This window comes from Phyllobates terribilis, unplaced genomic scaffold (assembly GCF_046119375.1).
Source record: "Phyllobates terribilis strain yellow unplaced genomic scaffold, ASM4611937v1 Scaffold_10__3_contigs__length_209671492, whole genome shotgun sequence".
Taxonomy (NCBI): domain Eukaryota; kingdom Metazoa; phylum Chordata; class Amphibia; order Anura; family Dendrobatidae; genus Phyllobates; species Phyllobates terribilis.
In genome coordinates this window covers 144,408,918-144,430,208 of record NW_027362770.1, presented here as the reverse complement: position 1 = coordinate 144,430,208, position 21,291 = coordinate 144,408,918, and the positions used below count along the sequence as shown (strand labels likewise).

Sequence of the window (21,291 nt, the reverse complement as noted above, 5' to 3'; positions counted from 1 at the left end):
TGATACATCGCTGGAATCAGGGTCTCTGCCCCTACATCATGCTGATATCAGATGAGGTAGCAAAAACATTTTCTCTAAACTGCTGCAAGGGCTTTAGTTCCGATCGCATCAGCTTAATCCCTCATATGCCACTTTCAATTGTGACAGCGGTATTTAAGAGGTTAGAATTGAGTGTCGAAGTCGAAGTTGCAAAGGCAGACAGGAGTCTATTGAATCTCCTGACATACCCAGCTCTGCTATTCCACTGGACTCTGCTATTATGACTACATGAGAATCTTCTGACATACCCAGCTCTGCTAATCCACTGGACTCTGCTACACGACTGCATGTGAATCATTGACATACCCAGCTCTGCTAATCCACTGGACTCTGCTACATGTGAATCTCCTGACATACCTAGCTCTGCCATTCCACTGGACTCTGCTACATGACTACATGTGAATCTCCTGACATACACAGCTCTGCTGTTCCACTGGACTCTGCTACATGAATACATGTGAATTTCCTGACATACCCAGTTCTGCTGTTCCACTGGACTCTGCTACATGACTACATGTGAATCTCCTGACATACCCAGCTCTGCTATTCCATTGGACTTTGCTACATGACTACATGTGAATCTCCTGACATACCCACTTCTGCTATTCTGCTGGGTATCTATGGAAGAAATTTCTAATGAGCTGCCGAGATCAATGAATGCATTTTGCAAAATTTACATTCATCTAGTGCGGCGCGATGATAGATCGCCGGTTATGCCGATGCATTATATCATTTAAATGGAATTAGGCCGAATATCAATTCTGAGAGTTGTTGAATAATCAGTTTTCTTTCTGCCATTTCGCTTACTCATTCATATTTTTTTTTTCCGCTTTCTTGTTTCCAGACTTACGTCTCGGAAGCCTGAGAAAGATAATGTCATTAAGGATTGTCATAAAGCAGGACCGGGAGGAGGGAAGAGGGGGGAAGGCGTCCAGGTCTCATTAAGCTAAAAGCATGATGGATGTCAGGGGGGAATATTCTGGCTGAAAGCTCTTAATGCTCAAGCTGCAATGAGATCAGTGTGAGCAGGGTCAGCGCAGATACGGCTGGCGATGATGTCACTGGGATGATGTCATCAGTCGCACCAGACAAGGGTATAAAAACGTCTTTTACAGTCGTATCTTGCATCTTAATGATGATGTGGCGTGTGGGGAGAGGAGCTGTGGATTTTCATGAATGAAGTAGAGATTATTTCTGAGGGCGTCTTCACACAAAGCTCCTGGTGCATTTACCCTATGCATCCTTATGTATAATAGCAGCCTATCAGTTATGTACAAATGTAGCGCCGTTTCTCCAAGCTATTCTTGTGGTCAGCCCCTCTTCAACATGAGAAAATAAGTAAGTAAGCGGTCGGCTTGCTACGATATGAGCGGAGCATGACTTGCTTTGACAGCGGCCAGTAGACCATCAGATGTGTCAGATGTGGATAGGGTGTAATGTATCATCCCCAACAGAAATCTTACCTGCCTGTCCCAGCTCTAGCGTTGGGATAACCATTCTTCCTCTGCTTTTGTGCATGACCGGCTCCAATGGTAATCCAGTACGCATCTCTAAGGCCAGCTCAAGAAGTGGTAGGCCGCTTGAGTATTCAGATACTTAGCTGATACCATTGGACTCTGCTTTGTTGCTGGGCTCTGCTGCATCATTTTGTGTGATTCTCCTGACATACCCAGCTCTGCTATTCCACTGGACTCTGCTACATAACTACATGTGAATCTCCTGACATATCCACTTCTGCTGGGTTCTACTACACTGCTACCAGTGAGTGTCTCCAGAAGTACCCAGCTCTACTATTTTTCTGGTACCTGTTACATAGCTACAAATGAGTCATAAGGGACTTTCCTGACTTATCCAACTCTGTTGATCCACTGGGCTCTGCTTCATTCCTACAAGTGGGTATCCTGAGATAAACAACTCTGCTGGTCCCCTGGCCTCTTTTACATGACTAAATGTGAATCTCCTGATATACCCCCTTCTGCTATTCTGCTGGGCTCCACTACACTTCTACAAGTGAGTCTCCTGATATACTCAGGTCTACTATTCCAATGGTATATGTTACATAGCTACAAATAAGTCACAAGTGAGTCTCCTTACATGCCCAACTCTGCTGATCCACTGGGCTCTGCATAATTGCTCCAAATAAGTCCCCTGACATACAAATCTCTGGTACATCACTACAAGCTTTGTCTCCTGACATACAAAGCTCTACTGTTCCACTGGGCTCGGCTACATCGTTTTAAGTGAGTCTCCTGACATACACAACTCTGCTGTTCCACTAGACTCTGCTATATGACTACATGTGAATCTCCTGACATGCCCACTTTTGCTATGCTGCTGGACTCTTCTACACTGCTACAAGTGAGTCTCCTGATATATCCTGCTCTGCTGCTCCACTGGTCTCTGCTTCACTGCTATAAGTGAGTATCCTGACATACACAACTTTGCTGTTCCCCTGGCCTCAGCAATATGACTACAAGTGAATCTCCTAACATACCCACTTCTTCTATGCTGCTGGGTTGTCACGCAAGGTGTGGGAAAGACTAAGTGCAACACAAAGGGAAGAGGGGAAGGGGAGTGGAGACCTCCTAGGCTGATCTGATATCACCCTGACTCCCCTATCGTCCCTATATTGGTTCCTCAAAAATCGCCACACAGGAACCTAAGCCCTGTATTTCCCTAGCGCTTGGCCCAAGACAGAGAAGGGGGGATGAGCACTAGTCAGTCCCCACTAGCAACTAAATACAACAAGGCACATGGGGAAAAGTAATTTAGCTTGAGCCAACTTCAGAGAGATTATACCACATGTCCTCCTAGCACCAGAGAGGAAGTAAGCAGACTGCAATAGCTCCAAGCCTTCACAAGGGAAAATGTGAATATCAGCAGCACCACCCTGCTACAAACAGAAAATATTTAAACTCCCAGGCCTGGGTGTCAATTAGCAGAAGGGAGGTAGCTGCTGGGTCCTAAGTGAGACAGATTCAAGAAGATATCTGTAATGCTAAACAAAGAAATCTTCTGCAACCAACTGCAGGACGACAGTCTGTCACATCTGACACATCCGTGACATGGGCTCTACTACACTGCTACAAGTGAGTCTCCTGACATACCCAGAGCTGCTGTTCTGGTGGGATCTCTTAGCTACAAATAAGTCACAAGTGAGTCTCCTGACATGCCCAACTCTGCTGATACACGGGGCTCTGCATCATTGCTACAATTGAGCTCTGCTGTTCCACTGGGCTATGCTACATCACTATAAGTGAATTTTCTGATATACCCAGATCTGTTGTTTTGCTGGGCTTTGCCACATTGCTACAAGTGAGTCTCCTGACATACCCTGCTCTGCTGATCCACTGGGCACTGAATCATTGCTACAAATGAGTACCCTGACATACACAACTCTGCTGTTCCTTTGGCCTCTGCTTTATAACTACATGTGAATCTCCTGATATACCCAGATCTGTTGTTTTGCTGGGCTTTGCTACATTGCTACAAGTGAGTCTCCTGACATACCCTGTTCTTCAGATTCACTGGGCACTGCTTCATTGCTACAAGTGAGTACCCTGACATACACAACTCTGCTGTTCCCCTGGCTTCTGCTATATGACTACATGTGAATCTCCTGATATACCCTGATCTGCTGTTACACTGGGCTTTGCTACATCACTACAAGTGAGTCTCCTGACACAGCCTGATCTGCTGATCCACTGGGCTCTGCTTCATTGCTACAAGTGAGTATCCTGACATACACAACTCAGCTGTTCCCCTGGCCTCTGCTCTATCACTACATGTGAATCTCCTTACATACCCAGATCTGCTGTTCCACTGGGCACTGCTACATTGCTACAAGTGAGTCTCCTGAGATACCCTACTTTGCTGATCCACTGGGCACTGATTCATTGCCACAAGTGAGTATCCTGACATACACAACTCAGCTGTTCCCCTGGCCTCTGCTCTATCACTACATGTGAATCTCCTGATATACCCAGATCTGCTGTTCCGCTGGGCTCTTCTACATCATTACAAGTGAGTCTCCTGATATACCTAGGTGTAATTGTGACACCCCAGGGGTCTGGTTGCCACAGTAATAGAGATATTATGTCTGAGAGCAAGTGGGAGGTTTCTCTGGTCAGGAGCCCTAAGCATGCAACACGGCCCACCCAGACCTGGGAGGGGAGGAATCTGCCCTTATAAACTGGGTCTGGGGCGGGATTAGAGCAGACAGAGCCTGCAGAACAAGCAGAGCAGTCAGAGCCTAGAGTGAAGCTGCAGACACAGGAAAAGATACATCAGGAGCTCTGTAGGAGCAGAGGCAGAAGGCCAGGGGCTGTGAGCAGAGATATAGCTCGCCCTGGCTGAAGTTACTAAAACCGGACACAGGAGTCCGAGGCTGTGGGGACTGATATATATACCCAGCAGCAGAAACCAGCCGGCAGGGGGAGGGGAGAGATGAGAGATCCACATGGGGGGGAGGGGAGAGATGAGAGATGCACATGGGAGGGAGGGGAGAGATGAGAGATGCACATGGGGGGAGGGGAGAGATGAGAGATGCACATGGGAGGGAGGAGAGAGATGAGAGATGCACGGGGGGGTGAGAGATGCACGGGGGGGTGAGAGATGCACGGGGGGGATGAGAGATGCACGGGGGGTGGATGAGAGATGCACGGGGGGGTGAGAGATGCACGGGGGGATGAGAGATGCACGGGGGGTGGATGAGAGATGCACGGGGGGGTGAGAGATGCACGGGGGGGATGAGAGATGCACGGAGGGGATGAGAGATGCACGGGGGGGATGAGAGATGCACGGGGGGTGGATGAGAGATGCACGGGGGGGTGAGAGATGCACGGGGGGGTGAGAGATGCACGGGGGGGATGAGAGATGCACGGGGGGTGGATGAGAGATGCACGGGGGGGTGAGAGATGCACGGGGGGATGAGAGATGCACGGGGGGTGGATGAGAGATGCACGGGGGGGTGAGAGATGCACGGGGGGGATGAGAGATGCACGGAGGGGATGAGAGATGCACGGGGGGGATGAGAGATGCACGGGGGGTGGATGAGAGATGCACGGGGGGGTGAGAGATGCACGGGGGGGATGAGAGATGCACGGGGGGGATGAGAGATGCACGGGGGGGGTGAGAGATGCACGGGGGGGTGAGAGATGCACGGGGGGGATGAGAGATGCACGGAGGGGATGAGAGATGCACGGAGGGGATGAGAGATGCACGGGGGGTGGATGAGAGATGCACGGAGGGGGATGAGAGATGCACGGGGGTGAGCTGCACATGGAGGGGTGAGAGATGCACGGAGGGGGATGAGAGATGCACGGAGGGGGATGAGAGATGCACGGAGGGGGATGAGAGATGCACGGAGGGGGATGAGAGATGCACATGGGGGGGTTATGTTTACATAACTTTGTTGCCTTATGAAGGGCGGGGGGGGGCCCCCAAAAATTTCTTGCACAGGGGCCCACTACAGTCTGTGTCCGCCCCTGGGATGAAGTAAATGCAGCTGAACAGCAGCTGTCAGGACAGCTGCCCTGTCCTGCTGCAGGGCGTGATGGGGCCTCAGTGATGCGGCTCCTGGCACAGCACATTATGTGGGGCTCCTGGCATAGCTCCTGGCGGGGACCTGGTCTACACTATATGATAAGTATGCACTAAACTCCAAATCCCTCCATTACCCCGCCCCCATATGACCAAAGCCCCGCCCACCCCACCCCCTCCTTGCTGGGCCATGGAAAAATGATCTTGCTTCAAGCCGGTCCCTGGTGCAAAAAAGGTTGGGGACCACTGCTCTAAATGACTTTAGAGAAAGACTGGATAGCCTCTTCCAGGTATACCCCCTCACAGAAGAGCAAAAAGTGAGCATCCTGGTGGCCCAATTAATCGGGGCAGCCCAAAGGGAGGTAAAGTCCTGGCCACCTGGGAGGAAGAGGACTGTCAGAGACATACTAGCCCGGCTGAAAGACACATTTGATACCCGCACCTTAGCCGAAATAAAACTCAGATTTTACGGGTGTAAACAGCGGGCACATGAGAGTATAAGAGACTATGCTCTAAACCTACAAGAGGCCCTGAGAGCCATTAAGCAGGCAGACCCTGACAGCGTGGGAAATGAAGATAAGCTGTTGACTGAACAATTTATTGAGGGTCTACTGTGCAATGCCCACCGAACCCAGTTGCGGGCAATGGCCTTACAGGACCCTGACCTGGACTTTGCACAGTTCAAGGACAGAGCCATCCGGGTGCTCCGAGAACCGGCACCAGGTGGCGCTGTGACCCACAGGCGCCCTGCTATCACTTACCACCAGGAGACGGCGCCCTTGTCTGCAGTGCCTGTGGGAGCTGATGCGCAGGCTTTAAACAGTGACCCGGCTACAGACCTGCACCATCAGGTCCAAGAGCTGACTAAGAGCGTTGCCGCGCTAACCAGAACTGTGCAGTCTTTACAGGTCTCTTCTCCAGGAAAGATCCAGCTGGCATCCGGACCGGAGGACGTCCCGTGGCGCCGACTGAGGAGGACCCCACCGGCCAGAGGAAGACCCAGCGACAGATACAACGAGGACGGACGACCCATCTGCCGCCGCTGCAATCAACCCGGACATGTGGCAAGGTACTGTCATTTAAACGGGCACAACCTGGGGTAGAGGGCCAACCCCCAGGCATAAGACCATCAGGCCCATCAAACTGGCGTGATAAATACGTAGGGGGACGTCCAATCTTGCCTGTGGTACTGGATGGCATTCCTATGAGTGCCCTACTAGACACTGGGTCACAGGTGACCACCATCCCGTACGTGCTCTTTAAACAGTACTGGAATGACTCGGACATAACCCGCTACCGACCTGAGTATCATCGCCAGCAATGGTCAGCCCATGCCGCAGGTGGGATTCAAAGAGGTGACCATTAAGATCGGTAAAGTCGAACTGGCGGCACAAGGACTGATTATAGTGGACATAGACTGTCATGAGAGTCACCCTAGAATAACCTTGGGAACTAATGTGATTGAAAATTGTCTTGCAGAGGTGATTCTCATTTTACAGCAGGTTGCCAAGAACGCCAGTTCCGGCCAGCAGCGTGTGCTCCAAAAAGAGATCCGGGCACTGATGAAGCGGCAACAGGTGGAACTATCTGGTGGTGAGATAGGTAGCGTGAGAATGTGTGACCCGTTCCCTATTGCCATGCCCCCAAAAAGTGAGATGATGATTTGGTGCCGGGCAGCTATTGGTCTAAGAGGTAGAGACTACCAAGCAATGGTAGAACCCGTCTACTCAGACAGTAGGCCCACCATTTTGACAGCACGGGGGGTGGTCGATGTACGCCATGGGAGGGTGCCCGTTCGCATCATAAATATCGGGGAGAGAGAAGTATACCTGCCCCGGTATGCCACGCTAGCCAAATTGTTCACCATAAACCAGAATTCTGTACAGGCCGTGGAACCCTTGCCTCCATCTCAACCAGAGGAAGGTAACGGCTCTAAGAAACCAATGGAGGACTGGTGTCAGCAACTGCATTTGGGTACTGACTCCACTCCCTCACACCAGAAACAGGGAGTCTATCGGGTGGTTCGAGAGTACGAGAGAGTGTTTAGTAAACACCCACTAGACTTCGGGCGAGTAAAGGGGGTAGAACACCACATCCCCACGAGAGACCATCCTCCCAAAAAGGAGAGATACCGACCCGTACCCCCGGCACACTACCAACACGCCAAGGGGATGCTTAGAGACATGAAGGAGGCTGGGGTAATCAGGGACAGCTGTAGCCCCTGGGCAGCTCCACTAGTCTTAGTGAAAAAGAAAGACAACACCATGAGAATGTGTGTAGACTACAGGAAGGTCAACCGTATCACACACAAAGATGCGTACCCGTTACCAAGGATAGAAGAGTCCTTAGCCGCATTAAAATCTGCTAACTTCTTCTCTACTTTGGATCTCACTAGCGGGTACTGGCAGGTTCCTGTAGCAGAGGCGGACCGGGAGAAGACCGCATTCACCACCCCGATGGGTCTCAGCGAATTTAACTGTATGCCGTTTGGGCTCTGCAACGCACCAGGAACCTTCCAACGGTTGATGGAATGCATTCTGGGACACCGGAACTTCGAGACGGTCCTGTTATACCTGGACGATGTCATCGTCTATTCCAAGACCTACGAGGACCACCTGAAACACCAGGCAGAAGTGTTCGAAGCTCTGGCAAACTACGGCCTAAAGGTGAAACCCTCCAAGTGTCACCTCCTGAAACCAAAGGTGCAATACCTGGGACACGTGGTGAGTGCTGATGGAGTGGCTCCTGACCCTGATAAGATCACCGTGATTAAGGACTGGCCAAGACCCTCCAGCATAAAGGAAGTGCGGCAGTTCCTCGGGTTGGTAGGCTACTACCGAAGATTCATTCCCGGTTTCACCAAAATGGCAGCCCCTATGCAGGACCTCCTGATAGGTCAATCTCGGAAAGCCAAAAACCAGAAGCCGCCCTTTAGGTGGGAAAAGCTGGAAGAGGAGTCCTTCTGCCAGCTGAAGATGGCCCTCACGGCGGATGAAATCCTGGCATATCCAGACTACAGCCAGCCCTTTATCCTCCACACGGACGCAAGCAACATCGGGCTAGGAGCCGTACTGTCCCAGATCCAGCAAGGTAAAGAACGGGTAATCGCGTACGCCAGCCGAAAGCTACGGCCCACGGAGAGGAACCCTGAGAATTATAGCTCATTCAAGCTGGAGTTCCTAGCAGTAGTGTGGGCAGTGACCGAACGTTTCAAGCATTACCTTGCCTCCTCCAAATTCACCGTGTACATGGATAACAACCCGTTGACACACCTGGACACTGCAAGGCTCGGTGCCCTGGAACAGAGATGGATGGCCCGCCTGTCCAACTTTGAATTCACCATCAAATACCGGGCAGGACGCTCAAATGCCAATGCGGATGCCCTGTCTAGAATGCCGAACTTACCGGACGTAGGGGAAGATCCAGAAGATCTGGAAGAAGTTGAGCTCCCTGCGTTCCACCGTCATGGGATTACCCTGTATTCCCACCGTGTGAAGGACAGGCGCTCCGTGACGTTCAATCCCTTGCCCCACTACAACTGGGCGGAGACGCAAGACAGTGATCCCGCAGTCCATTTGGTGAAGGAAATGCTGACCCAGGCCGATGCCCGTCTTGACCCAGATGCTCCGGAGGAGACCAAGCAACTGTGGAAGGAGAAAAGTAAGCTGTTCCTCTACAGGGAGAAGCTGTGCCGGAGAATGGTTAACTCTCGAACACATGAGTTGACCTGGCAGGTAGTGGTCCCAAGACGAGACGCGGCTATGGTTCTGGAGGCATACCACAACGGAGCAGGGCATTTCGGATGGAAGAAGCTGGAGTTCTTGTTGCGTGAATGGTTCTACTGGGTAGGCATGAGACGAGCCATCGAGAGGTGGTGCAGAGACTGTGGCCCGTGCCACCTGAGAAGAAAAGACCGAGCCAGCCAGAAGACTCCCCTGCAGCCCATCATCACCAGACAGCCACTGGAACTGGTAGCCCTGGACCATGTGAAACTGGCTCCAAGCAGATCTGGGTATGTCTACGCCCTCACAATCGTAGATCATTACTCCCGGTTCCTGGTGGTGGTCCCAATCAAGGACTTAACGGCTCAAACAGCAGCTAGAGCCTTCCAGCAGCACTTCTGCCGTCCACACGGGTACCCGGACCAAGTGTTGACAGACCAAGGACCAGCCTTCGAAGCGGAGGTCTTCCAGGAGTTCTGCAACCTGTATGGCTGCAAGAAGATAAGAACAACGCCCTATCACCCTCAAACCAATGGACTCTGCGAGAAGATGAACCAGGTGGTGATAGATCTGCTAAAAACATTGCCCCTGGAAGAACGCAGTCTGTGGCCTGAGAAACTGCCCGATCTGGAGGACCTGTGTAACCACATCCCTGTAGGTTCCACCAACTGTACCCCGGCTTACCTAATGAGAGCAAGACCTGGTAAGCTGCCTATTGACCTGGATATGGGAGTCCTGACGCCTGAGGACACCTCGCCAGAGGCAGACTGGGATACAGAACGGCAGCAGCAGTATCGGAAAGTACAGGAGAGCGTCGAGCGAAGTCTGTCTCAAGCTAGAGAAAGGCAAGAGAAGGCTTATAACCAGTATGCTCCCGCTGTTACCCTGGTACCTGGAGAGCAGGTCTTGAAGAGGAAGAGGCGGCTCCACAAGTTGGACGACCAGTGGGAGAAGGACCCGTACACCGTACTGCCATCAAGCCATGAGAACCCAAAAATCTGCGTAATCAGTAAGGATGGAGGAGAAACCACAGCCATTGTCTCCAGAGACCACCTGAAGAAGTGTCCCGAGCAGCTGCAAAGCCCTGAAGAAGATCAAGGAAACCCTCAACCCACAGAGGAAAGGGAAGAAATGATCAGTACCGTACTCGGAGACTTCCCCCGGTCTTGGACACAAGTTAACGGCGCTGTCGTGGTACCCGTCCTCACCTTTCTCCAGCCAGCCCCGCAAGTGCCTACAGAGGAACCGGTAGAGCTGGAAGAGCAGCCGGCCCAAAAGGCAGTAGAGTCCACACCAGCAGTACAGGAGGATCAACCCTCTGCTAGTAGTGAGCCTGCCGTGCCCCTAGTGAGCCAAAGAGTGCGCAGACAGCTGCCCAGCTTACCCATAACACCTCCTACACCCTGTAGTGCAGAACCAGTTAGTGAGCTCCGTAGGTCCACTAGAGTCACTAGAGGTCAGATGCCCGCTCGCTGGAGAATCTAAACTAATGCACTGTGAATTTATCTGTTAACTGTTTATGGTTTATGTTTGTTGCCTGTTATTAATTATGTTTCTCAGTTACCCTGCAGATTTCTTTGGACTAACAGGTTATGGACGCTGGATAACCGGAACAGTTTTGTAGATAGTTGCACCTTGGTGCCTCTTGCGAAGACGGCCGCGGAAGAGAAAACCTGTCTGGCGTGGCCTCCTTGCGGCCCAAAGTAGTTAGTCTACCCTTGCAGCCACGCCCAAGGCCAACGCAAGGGGCTTGCTTTGGACAGGTCCCCTACTTCGCTTAAAGCTTCACCTTGGGTGATATGGACACCCGGTTGCAGACACGCCAAGACCTTTAAAGAACTAAAGCTTCTTGTAAATATGTTATCGTATTATTGTTTATACCCTGTTATTATGTTTTAAAAATGTGTTTAGTCCCGGAGTACTAAAATTTACTAGGGGGGAATGTGACACCCCAGGGGTCTGGTTGCCACAGTAATAGAGATATTATGTCTGAGAGCAAGTGGGAGGTTTCTCTGGTCAGGAGCCCTAAGCATGCAACACTGCCCGCCCAGACCTGGGAGGGGAGGAATCTGCCCTTATAAACTGGGTCTGGGGCGGGATTAGAGCAGACAGAGACAGAGCCTGCAGAACAAGCAGAGCAGTCAGAGCCTGGAGTAAAGTTCCAGACACAGGAAAAGATACATCAGGAGCTCTGTAGGAGCAGAGGCAGAAGGCCAGGGGCTGTGAGCAGAGATATAGCTCGCCCTGGCTGCAGTTACTAAAACCAGACACAGGAGTCCGAGGCTGTGGGGACTGATATATACCCAGCAGCAGAAACCAGCCGGCAGGGGATTCCAGGTCCTCTGGCCATAGAAGCCCGGAGGCTCAGTCACAAAGAAGGGACCAGCGCCGCCATCCAGGAGCGGAGGCTAACAGAAGGCCCCAAGTCACCAGCCATACGGGTGAGCACCACACGGTATACTCAGGGACGTGGGCTACTTGTAACCGCTGACAGCAAGGTAGCCAGGAAGAGTGCAGATAAACGGGGAGGCCTACAACTCCACCTGGCCAGGGGAACTCCTGCTTGCTCGCAGACTGACCAGGCCCCTTATACTAGCCAGTACTCCCGGGAGGGTCTGCCTTGTACCATCAGTAAAGACCCTGAACTGCACCTCACGTCTCTGTGATTCCTTGCCGCACCAGCACCATTAGCGCTGGGACCCTCACACGATCACTCCCATCATCTCTCACATTAGCTGCCCTGAGGCGATACTTCTCCCGTGGGGAGTTATCCCATACTCGGCTGCGCAAACAACATCAGCCTCAGCGGTCGGCAGCGCAGCGGCGGTCCCCACTGACCGCAATCCACGGGTGGCGTAGTCGGACATTTGCTATACATTAAGACTGCCACTGGTTTGACCACCCTGGGCACGGACCGGGTCACCGCCACACGGAGACTACAACCCCCAGCATTCTACAACAGGCCCGGTTCCGGGTTCCCCTGCACAACACAGGCCCAGGGAGCGCGTCAACTTTGGCGTAGTCGGCAGGATTTCGTGCCCGCAACCACCGGGTACTGCGTGCCTGAAAAAGAGACTTTTATACTTACCTGTGGTGAAGTTTCCCGCTGTCCGCAGTCGTTTCCCGCCATCCGGAGCCGATTCCGGGTTCCCCTGCACAACACAGGCCCAGGGGGCGCGTCATAATCTTTTGCATGTGCAGCTGTCAGCCCACGCTATCTAAAGTATTTGGTCATCTTGGGGTCCAGAAAACCTGATCAATTCTGTTAAACCATAAATGAGGAATATTTGACAGACAGATGGTAGCAAATATTTTTGAATAAGAGAAGAAATCCTTGTCTCAACTGGTAATATGGAGATGAATTTACAATTTTCAGATTTAATCTTGTATACTACGTGGATCCCAATTGCCAGAAGTCAGAGGCAGGAGACTTCTACAGGAAATTATATCTGCCCTACATATGAGTCACCGAGCCCTAGATCCGAGCCGTAGATCCGAGCCCCGCAGCTTTTTATCTGCATTTCCTACCAACTGCCCTTTTGTTGCTTTCAATAGATTGATCTAAGATTTTCTTGTAACCCCCGACGTCCTCTGACATAAAAGCCCGAGTCCGTTATATCTCTCCCATGACAGGAGACAGGAAGCTCTTAAGATCTGAAAATATCTATATCAGTGATTGACGGCTGTTGGCACTTAAAGGGACAAGATAATGAAAAATGACTTCTGGCGTGACTATTGGATGAGTCATGTACAGCCACAAAGCTCCACATTCATTTAACTGATTGGTCACTACAATTTTTGGGAAAATCTCAGTTAATACTTGACAAAAAAATATTCCCATAATGTGCATAAACAATACCGCCATATAAAGGTATAGTAATAGCTCTATACACAGCCGACGTAATAAACAGAATATTGCAGTCCTATAATATTATTATTATTATTATTATTATTTATTATTATTATACTGGATGTGTTGGACACCACTTCATACTCACTCGTTTTTCTGAAGAGTAAGAATCATCTCCCTCCCTTCAACCATCACCATCACTTCTGCATATGTTGGATACTAAAAAATAAAGCAAAAACTATTTTTGTAAACCTTATTTTATTATGCTAGATTTGCTGCCCTCACCCTGTCCTGATTCTCGTTCCCTTTAAATTTTCATCCACTCTTTTAGAGTGATCAAGTCCTATTTATGAGCATTCTGCAAGCACTATAGGTCCAGGAACTTCCTTCCCTCACTCTTTAGCATGCATTGCACTAGCCATTATCCAATGCTTTGCTGGTCCTGAATGGAAAATCCACCTCTCTGTTATGTCTGTACACAGTTTGACAGACAGGAGAGCAGGAGCAGAATGACTAAGACCCACCACTTCCTCAAGAGAGACAAAGACCCACCACCACTTCCTCAAGACTGACAAAGACCCGCCACCACTTCCTCAAGAGATACAAAGACCCACCGCACCGCCACTTTTTACAGATATACGCCCGACCTTACTTCATGCAAAGAGACAAAGACCAGGCTCAACTTTCTATAGATAAAGACCTACTCCCGCTTCTTGTAGAGAGACAAAGACCCACCCCCACTTCCTGTTAAGGAACAAAGACCCACCTCCACTTCCTGTAGATAGAAAAATACTCGCCCTCACTTCCTGTAAACAGACAAAGACTCGCCCTCACTTCTTGTAAAAAGACAAAGACACGCCCCCACTTCCCATAGAGAAACAAAGACCAGCCCCTACTTCCTGTAGAAAGATAAAAACACTCCCCCACTTCCTGTAAAGAGACAAAGACCCGCCCCCACTTCTTGTAGTGAGACAAAGACCTGCCTCCACTTCCTGTAGAGTGACAAAGACCCGCCGCCACTTCCTGTAGAGCGATAAAAACTCGCCCCCACTTCCTGTAGAGAGATATAGACCCGCATCCACTTCCTGTAAAAAGACAAAAGACCCGCCCCCACTTCCTGTAAAAAGACAAAGACCTGGCCCCACTTCATGTAGAGCGATAAAGACCAGCCCCCACTTCCTGTAGAGAGATATAGACCCGTCCCCACTCCCTGTAAAGAGACAAAGACCCGCCTTCACTTCGTGTAGAGAAATAAAGACCCGCCTTCTCTTCCTGTAAAGAGACAAAGACCCGCCCCCACTTCATGTAGAGAGACAAAGACCCGCCTCCACTTCCTGTAGAGCGATAAAAATCCACCTCCATTTCTTGTAGAGAGATATAGACCCACCTACACTTCCTGTAAATACACAAAAGACCTGCCCTCACTTCCTGTATAGAGATAAAGACTCGCCCCCACTTCCTGTAGAGAGATATAGACCCGTCCCCACTTCCTGTAAAGATACAAGAACCCGCCCCCACTTCTTCTAGAGACAAAGACCCACCTTCACTTCCTGTAGAGAGATAAAAATCCGCTCCCATTTCTTGTAGAGATATAGACCCGCCACCACTTCCTGTAAAAAGACAAAGACCCACCCCCACTTCCTGTAGAGAGATAAAGACCCGCCACCACTTCCTGTAGAGAGATAAAGACCTACACCCACTTCCTGTAGAGAGATAAAGACCCGCCACCACTTCCTGTAAAGATAAAGACCCACCCCCACTTCTGGTAGAAAGATAAAGACCCGCCACCACTTCCTGTAGAGAGATAAAGTCCAGCCCTCACTTCCTGTAGAGAGATAAACACCCGCCATCACTTCCTGTAAAGATAAAGACCCACCCCCCACTTCTGGTAGAGAGATAAAGACCCGCCACCACTTCTTGTAGAGAGATAAAGACCTGCCCCCACTTGCTGTAGAGAGATAAACACACCATCACTTCCTGTAAAGAGATAAAGACCTGCCACCACTTCCTGTAAAGATAAAGACCCACCCCCACTTCTAGTAGAGAGATAAAGACCCGCCCCCACTTCCTGTAGAGAGATAAAGACCCACCCCCACTTCCTGTAGAGAGATAAACACCCGCCATCACTTCCTGTAGAGAGATAAACACCCGCCATCACTTCCTGTAAAGATAAAGACCAGCCCCCACTTCTAGTAGAGATAAAGACCCGCCTCCACTTCCTGTAGAGAGATAAAGACCTACACCCACTTCCTGTAGAGAGATAAAGACCAGCCACCACTTCCTGTAAAGATAAAGACCCACCCCCACTTCTGGTAGAGAGATAAAGACCTGCCACCACTTCCTGTAGAGAGATAAAGACCAGCCACCACTTCCTGTAGAGAGATAAAGACCTGCCCCCACTTCCTGTAGAGAGATAAACACCCGCCATCACTTCCTGTAGAGAGATAAACACCCGCCATAACTTCCTGTAGAGATAAAGACCTGCCACCACTTCCTGTAGAGAGATAAAGACCAGTCACCACTTCCTGTAGAGAGATAAAGACCTGCCCCCACTTCCTGTAGAGAGATAAACACCCGCCATCACTTCCTGTAGAGAGATAAACACCCGCCATAACTTCCTGTAGAGATAAAGACCTGCCACCACTTCCTGTAGAGAGATAAAGACCAGCCACCACTTCCTGTAGAGATAAAGACCCGACCCCACTTCCTATAGAGAGATAAACACCCGCCACCACTTCCTGTAAAGATAAAGACCTGTCCCCACTTCCTGTAGAGATAAAAACCCACCCCCACTTCCTGTAGAGAGAGAAACACCCGCCATCACTTCCTGTAGAAAGATAAAGACTCACCCCACTTCCTGTAGAGAGATAAACACCTGCCATCACTTCCTGTATCCTGAATGGCTTATTAATCTGTATTGATATGCAGGAATAGTCCTCCTAATATCCAACTATTCTGGCACTTTGTTCATGAAGCAGGAAGATCAGGATGCACAATATTATGTCCTATCCCAGTACGACCAGGAGTTTGATACTATGCCGCACAGCATAGATTTAAAGGGTTAAACCAAATCTACGGGATATGCAACAACTGTGACGCGGGTGGATGGAGTGTGCCTCGAACTCGTGGCCACCTCTGCGTGGCCTCGTTCTCGTTATAGGTGCCCAGAATATATCATAAATGTCTGATCCTATGCAGTTCTATTCCAGATTATCAGAATTTCCAGATTAAAGGCATTTCAAAGGAATATTCTAAATTGAATCACAGCAGTCATTGCCCTCGGGACACAACCTACTCACTTTATCACTAAGTTTATCTTCTAGACCACTGGGGGTCAACCAGAGCGGGGTCACCACTTCCGAATGTGCCTGAATCCTCTCCAGATGTGATTTATGACTTATTCCTGGAACAGGAAAGTGTGAAAACTGCATTTAGAAAAAGAAAAATGCAAAAAAAAAAATTTAAATTAAAAAGTACTGACAAGAAAATAGTTATCTGACATCCCGGTCCAATAATTCTGTCGGATCTCCTGACGTTGCTATTATTAATAAATACTTGCAGCAACATTTGTCTCGTTCCTCTGTTGTTCCTCCTTGAAATGTCAGAATAAATTGACAACTGGGAGTTAGCACTCCTCAGGAATACAAAATCATGGCTTTGAGAAACAACGCCACCCTTGATCATAGGCTATTTGTGGTATTGCAGCTCACCTCTAGTCAAAGGGGCTGACTTGCAGTACCAGACACCACCTTTGGTCAGGGGTGGTGCTGTTTCTGAAAGAAAGTAGCCATTTTTTTCCAAGTGGAAACATATGAGACTAACAAGTAACAAACTAAAGTTTTAAAAAACTTTTGACATGTTATATCCAAATGTCAAAAGTTTGGATCCATTGAGACCCCCACCGATTGCTTATAGAAAGGGGGAAAAGAGCTGAACTCATTTTCGAGTGCTCTGTTCACACTTAGAGAATAATCTGCCCCTTCCTTCAGTCATCTTGGGGGGTCTCAAGACTAATCAAAACTTCTGCTGAAAGTTTTCAAAAGTTTGGTTACTTTTTGCCCCATCAGCAATACAACGGAGAACCATTGCAATCCTGCCGTATAGTGGCTGATAACAGGGAACAATACCACTCTGGGTGGATCAGATGATACGTTACTGTTGGTTCCTACCCTACGGAGTGCCAGTTTCTTCTTCCTACCCTTTTTAACAACAGGAAGTAGGAAAATGAAGAAGGAAGCACATTTCCTCAGCAAACTAATCATTTCTGACATCTGAGATAACAAATATCTAAAGGCTTCACCTCTTATGTGACGCCGGAAGGATAGAGGGTCCGGACACTGGACACCAAGGGTCCGATTCATCATTTACATTTTTGGTTGTTTTTAATGGGGGGGGGGTCACTTTTTTTGTCATCGCAGGCGTTTGTTTTTTTTTGCGACAAATTCTTTATTATTGCATGAATCAAAAATACTTTTTATTTTTTATCTTTTTTTTGCGCCTTTTTAGCGTAAAAATATCAGACGTGCGTAAAATCACAACAATACCAAATATATTGTTATTATTATTTTTTTTTAAACTTTATTTTTTATTTGCATTACGGGAAAAAAAACGTAATATTTATTTCTTTTTATAATTATTTATTATTATTATTATTTAAACGTTTATATTTGTTGTTTTTTTTTACATTATTTTTATGGGGTTTTTGCACTTTTATTTGCCGACTTGAACCTATGATCTCTTGATTAATCGATGGTCTCCTATGACGTCCAGGTGCAGGCAGGGCTTCATAGAAGTAACATGGCAGACACGGATGCCTTAAAGATGTATATCTATCTCCAAAATCCTATCCAAATATGTTGTAGGTGTAATAATAATAATATTAGCAAATACCTCCAATTAGAAATGTAGTATAGTTCTTCTGATTAGCTATGTCGATTACCCCATGTGTAGGGCATTGCGCTAGCGTAGATATCCATGGTTATAATTGTCGTAACAATGGATACCTAAGCTACCGCAAATCCCTGCACATGGGGTAATCAACACAGCTAATCAGAAGAACTATACTACATTTCTAATTCCAGCTCCGCTCACTTCTGCATTGGAAGATAACCGATGTCACTTCTACTGATGCTCGTTTGGAAGTTATTGGGCACCTGTCCTATTCATCACGTCCCCTGGACGTATCAGTAGACGTCACCGCCTCCGCTCACCTTCCGGAAATGAGCAGAGCCGATCTACACTGCTGGAATATTTACGGCCGTTGCGTTTATTGCACATATGGATGCCTGCCCAGAATGTGATGGAGGCGACAGAATCCGCTACTGAAAATATCTTCAAAAATCGTCAGTAAGTGACAAGTCCGATCGGGGATAAGAATCCCCCTATCCTCACCGCCCCCCTCCAGGGCCTAGAAATTCCCTACCACTCGGCTATATATAGTTAGCTATATATACCGCACCAGGACGGCTGACATAAACACTACACGGACAACGTACATTGTACAGCTCCAATACACCACATGTCTCGTGTCTGCAGACAGCCGCTATGTATGTATACACAGGACGCTCCACAACCAATATGGCCGCCATTACAGACCCCCGGAGGGGCAACTCAGCTCTCCTACAGTCCTGAAAGGTATAAAAGCCGCGAAGAGAGGAAGAATGAAGGATAGAAAGAGAACATTACAGAACTGATTGATGTTAGAGAGATAGAAGAATAATGAATGAATGGGTAGATATGAGACAGATAGAATGTGTTGATTACAAAAAGAAAGAGAGTGAAAGAAAGAGAGAAGAAGAGAGAGAGGGGAAGAGAGAGAGAAAGAAGGGAGATGGAGAAAGAGTGGAGAGGGGGAAAGAGAAAGAAAGAAAGAGAGAAAGAAAGAAAGAGAGAAGAGAGAAAGAAAGGAGATGGAGAAAGAGAGGAGAGGGAGAAAGAAAGAAAGAGAGAAGAAGAGAGAGAGAAAGAAAGTAGATGGAGAAAGTGGAGAGGGAGAAAGAGAGAGAGAGAAGAAGAGAGAAAAAGAGAGAAAAAGAAAGGAGATGGAGAAAGTGGAGAGGGAGAAAGAAAGAGAGAGAAGAAGAGAAAGAAAGGAGATGGAGAAAGAGTGGAGAGGGAGAAAGAGAAAGAAAGAGCATAAGAGAGAGAGGAAGAGAGAGAACGAAAGGAGATGGAGAATGAGTGAAGAGGGAGAAAGAGAAAGAAAGAGAGAAGAGTGAGAGAAAGAAAGAAGAGAAAGAATGGAGATGGAGAAAGAAAGAGAGAAGAAGAGTGAGAGAAAGAAAGAAGAGAGAAAGAATGGAGATGGAGAAAGAAAGAGAGAAGAAGAGTGAGAGAAAGAAAGAAGAGAGAAAGAATGGAGATGGAGAAAGAAAGAGAGAAGAAGAGTGAGAGAAAGAAAGAAGAGAGAAAGAATGGAGATGGAGAAAGAAAGAGAGAGAAAAACATAGATGGAATATATGTTACAGAACTGATTGACATGAGAGGTAGATGAATAATGAACGAATGAAGAATACAATGTTTTGCTTACAGAAAGAAAGAGAAAGAAAGGAAGAGAGAAAGAAGGAAAGAGAGCAAAAGAAAGAAAGAAACATAGATGGAATTAATTTTACAGAACTGATTGGCATTAGAGAAGTAGATGAATGAATGAAGAATATAATGTTTTGATTACAGAAAGAAAGAGAAAGAAGGAGAGAAAGAAAGATAAATTGAATTTATTTTACAGAACTGATTGATATAAGAGAGAGATGATGGATAAATGAATGAAAGAATGAATAGATATATAGATAATAGATGGATAGATAGATGATGGATAGATAGATAATAGATAGATAGATGATATATAGATAATAGATAGATGATAGAGATAGATAGATAGATAGATAATAGATGATAGATAGATAATAGATAGATAGATAATATATAATAGATAGATGATAGATGATAGATAATAGATAGATAGATGATAGATAGATGATAGATAATAGATAATAGATAGATAGATAGATGATAGATAGATAGATAATAGATAGATGATAGATAGATAGATGATGGATAGATAGATAGATAGATGATATATAGATAGATACTATAGATAATAGATAGATGATAGATAGATAGATGATGGATAGATAGATAGATGATGATGGATAGATGATGGATAATAGATAATAGATAGATAGAGAGATAATTTTTCTTGATTGACAAGGAAAGAAAGAATGAACTAGAGCCTATAGATAATGGAGCTGAGTGACATTAGACCCTGTAGATTAGCACTGGATATATAGATGCACAGACAGATGTCACAGATACAGGTGCTCAGTACAGCCTCTCCCTGCACACACACACACACATATATATATATACATCCTCTGTACAGCCCAGCAGTATATATACACACACACACACAGGTATATAGAGCCTCCCCGCCTGCACCTTCTGCTGCTCCCTGTGCTCCGGTCCCGGTGGTCGGTGCAGGTGACCCCAGCATCATCACCATCCAGATCCCCACCCAGACACGGGTCCCCCCGGGCCAGGCAGCTCCGTCCTCCATCCGCGGGCCCCCCGGCTTCTTCCCGAGTCCACATGCAGCCCCGGAGCATGTCCCCCAGCCGCGGAGCCCGGAGCCGCCGGTGCTGGAGCCTCACACAGCAGAGAGCGGGGACTGAGCCGCGGTATATATAGCGATGACGGCGGAGCGGGAGGAGGACCAGCACCGGGGACTCCCTCCTCCACTGCTGCATCCCCCGGGGTCTCCTGCTGGGCGGAACTAACACTCCCAGCATGTCCTGGCTACCAGTGCTCGCTGGGAGTTGTAGTGTCATTCACAGCTAGGAGGACAGGTCGTCATATTATCACAGTGCCGAGGGGAACATCATATCCCGTTACCTTATTATATGTATATAAATCTTATTTATTATTATTACTATTTTTATATATATATTTATTTATATTTGTATTGTTATTTAAATACACAGTATATGTATATATATTTATTATTATTAATGTATATATATTATATTATATATATTTATATATTACTAGATGGTGGCCCGATTCTAACGCATCGGGTATTCTAGAATAGGTATGCGGCCGACGGGGCGCAATTAGCAGAGCGGCGTTTAAATTTGGCGCCCAAAT

General features: G+C 47.9%; 1 protein-coding gene across 1 annotated transcript in view; it reads right to left on the bottom strand.

The window, feature by feature from the left end:
• ADAM19 (ADAM metallopeptidase domain 19) overlaps positions 1 to 20,899 on the bottom strand; it is a 69,886-nt gene extending 48,987 nt beyond the window's left edge. Inside the window, exons 1-3 of the mRNA XM_073649874.1 lie at positions 20,587 to 20,899; positions 16,452 to 16,555; positions 13,301 to 13,371 (exon numbers count right to left, since the gene is read on the bottom strand). Coding sequence (XP_073505975.1) covers positions 13,301 to 13,371; positions 16,452 to 16,555; positions 20,587 to 20,704 — 293 coding nt within the window. The 5' untranslated portion in view covers positions 20,705 to 20,899. The remainder of the gene's footprint in view (positions 1 to 13,300; positions 13,372 to 16,451; positions 16,556 to 20,586) is intronic.
• Positions 20,900 to 21,291: the final 392 nt, after the last annotated feature.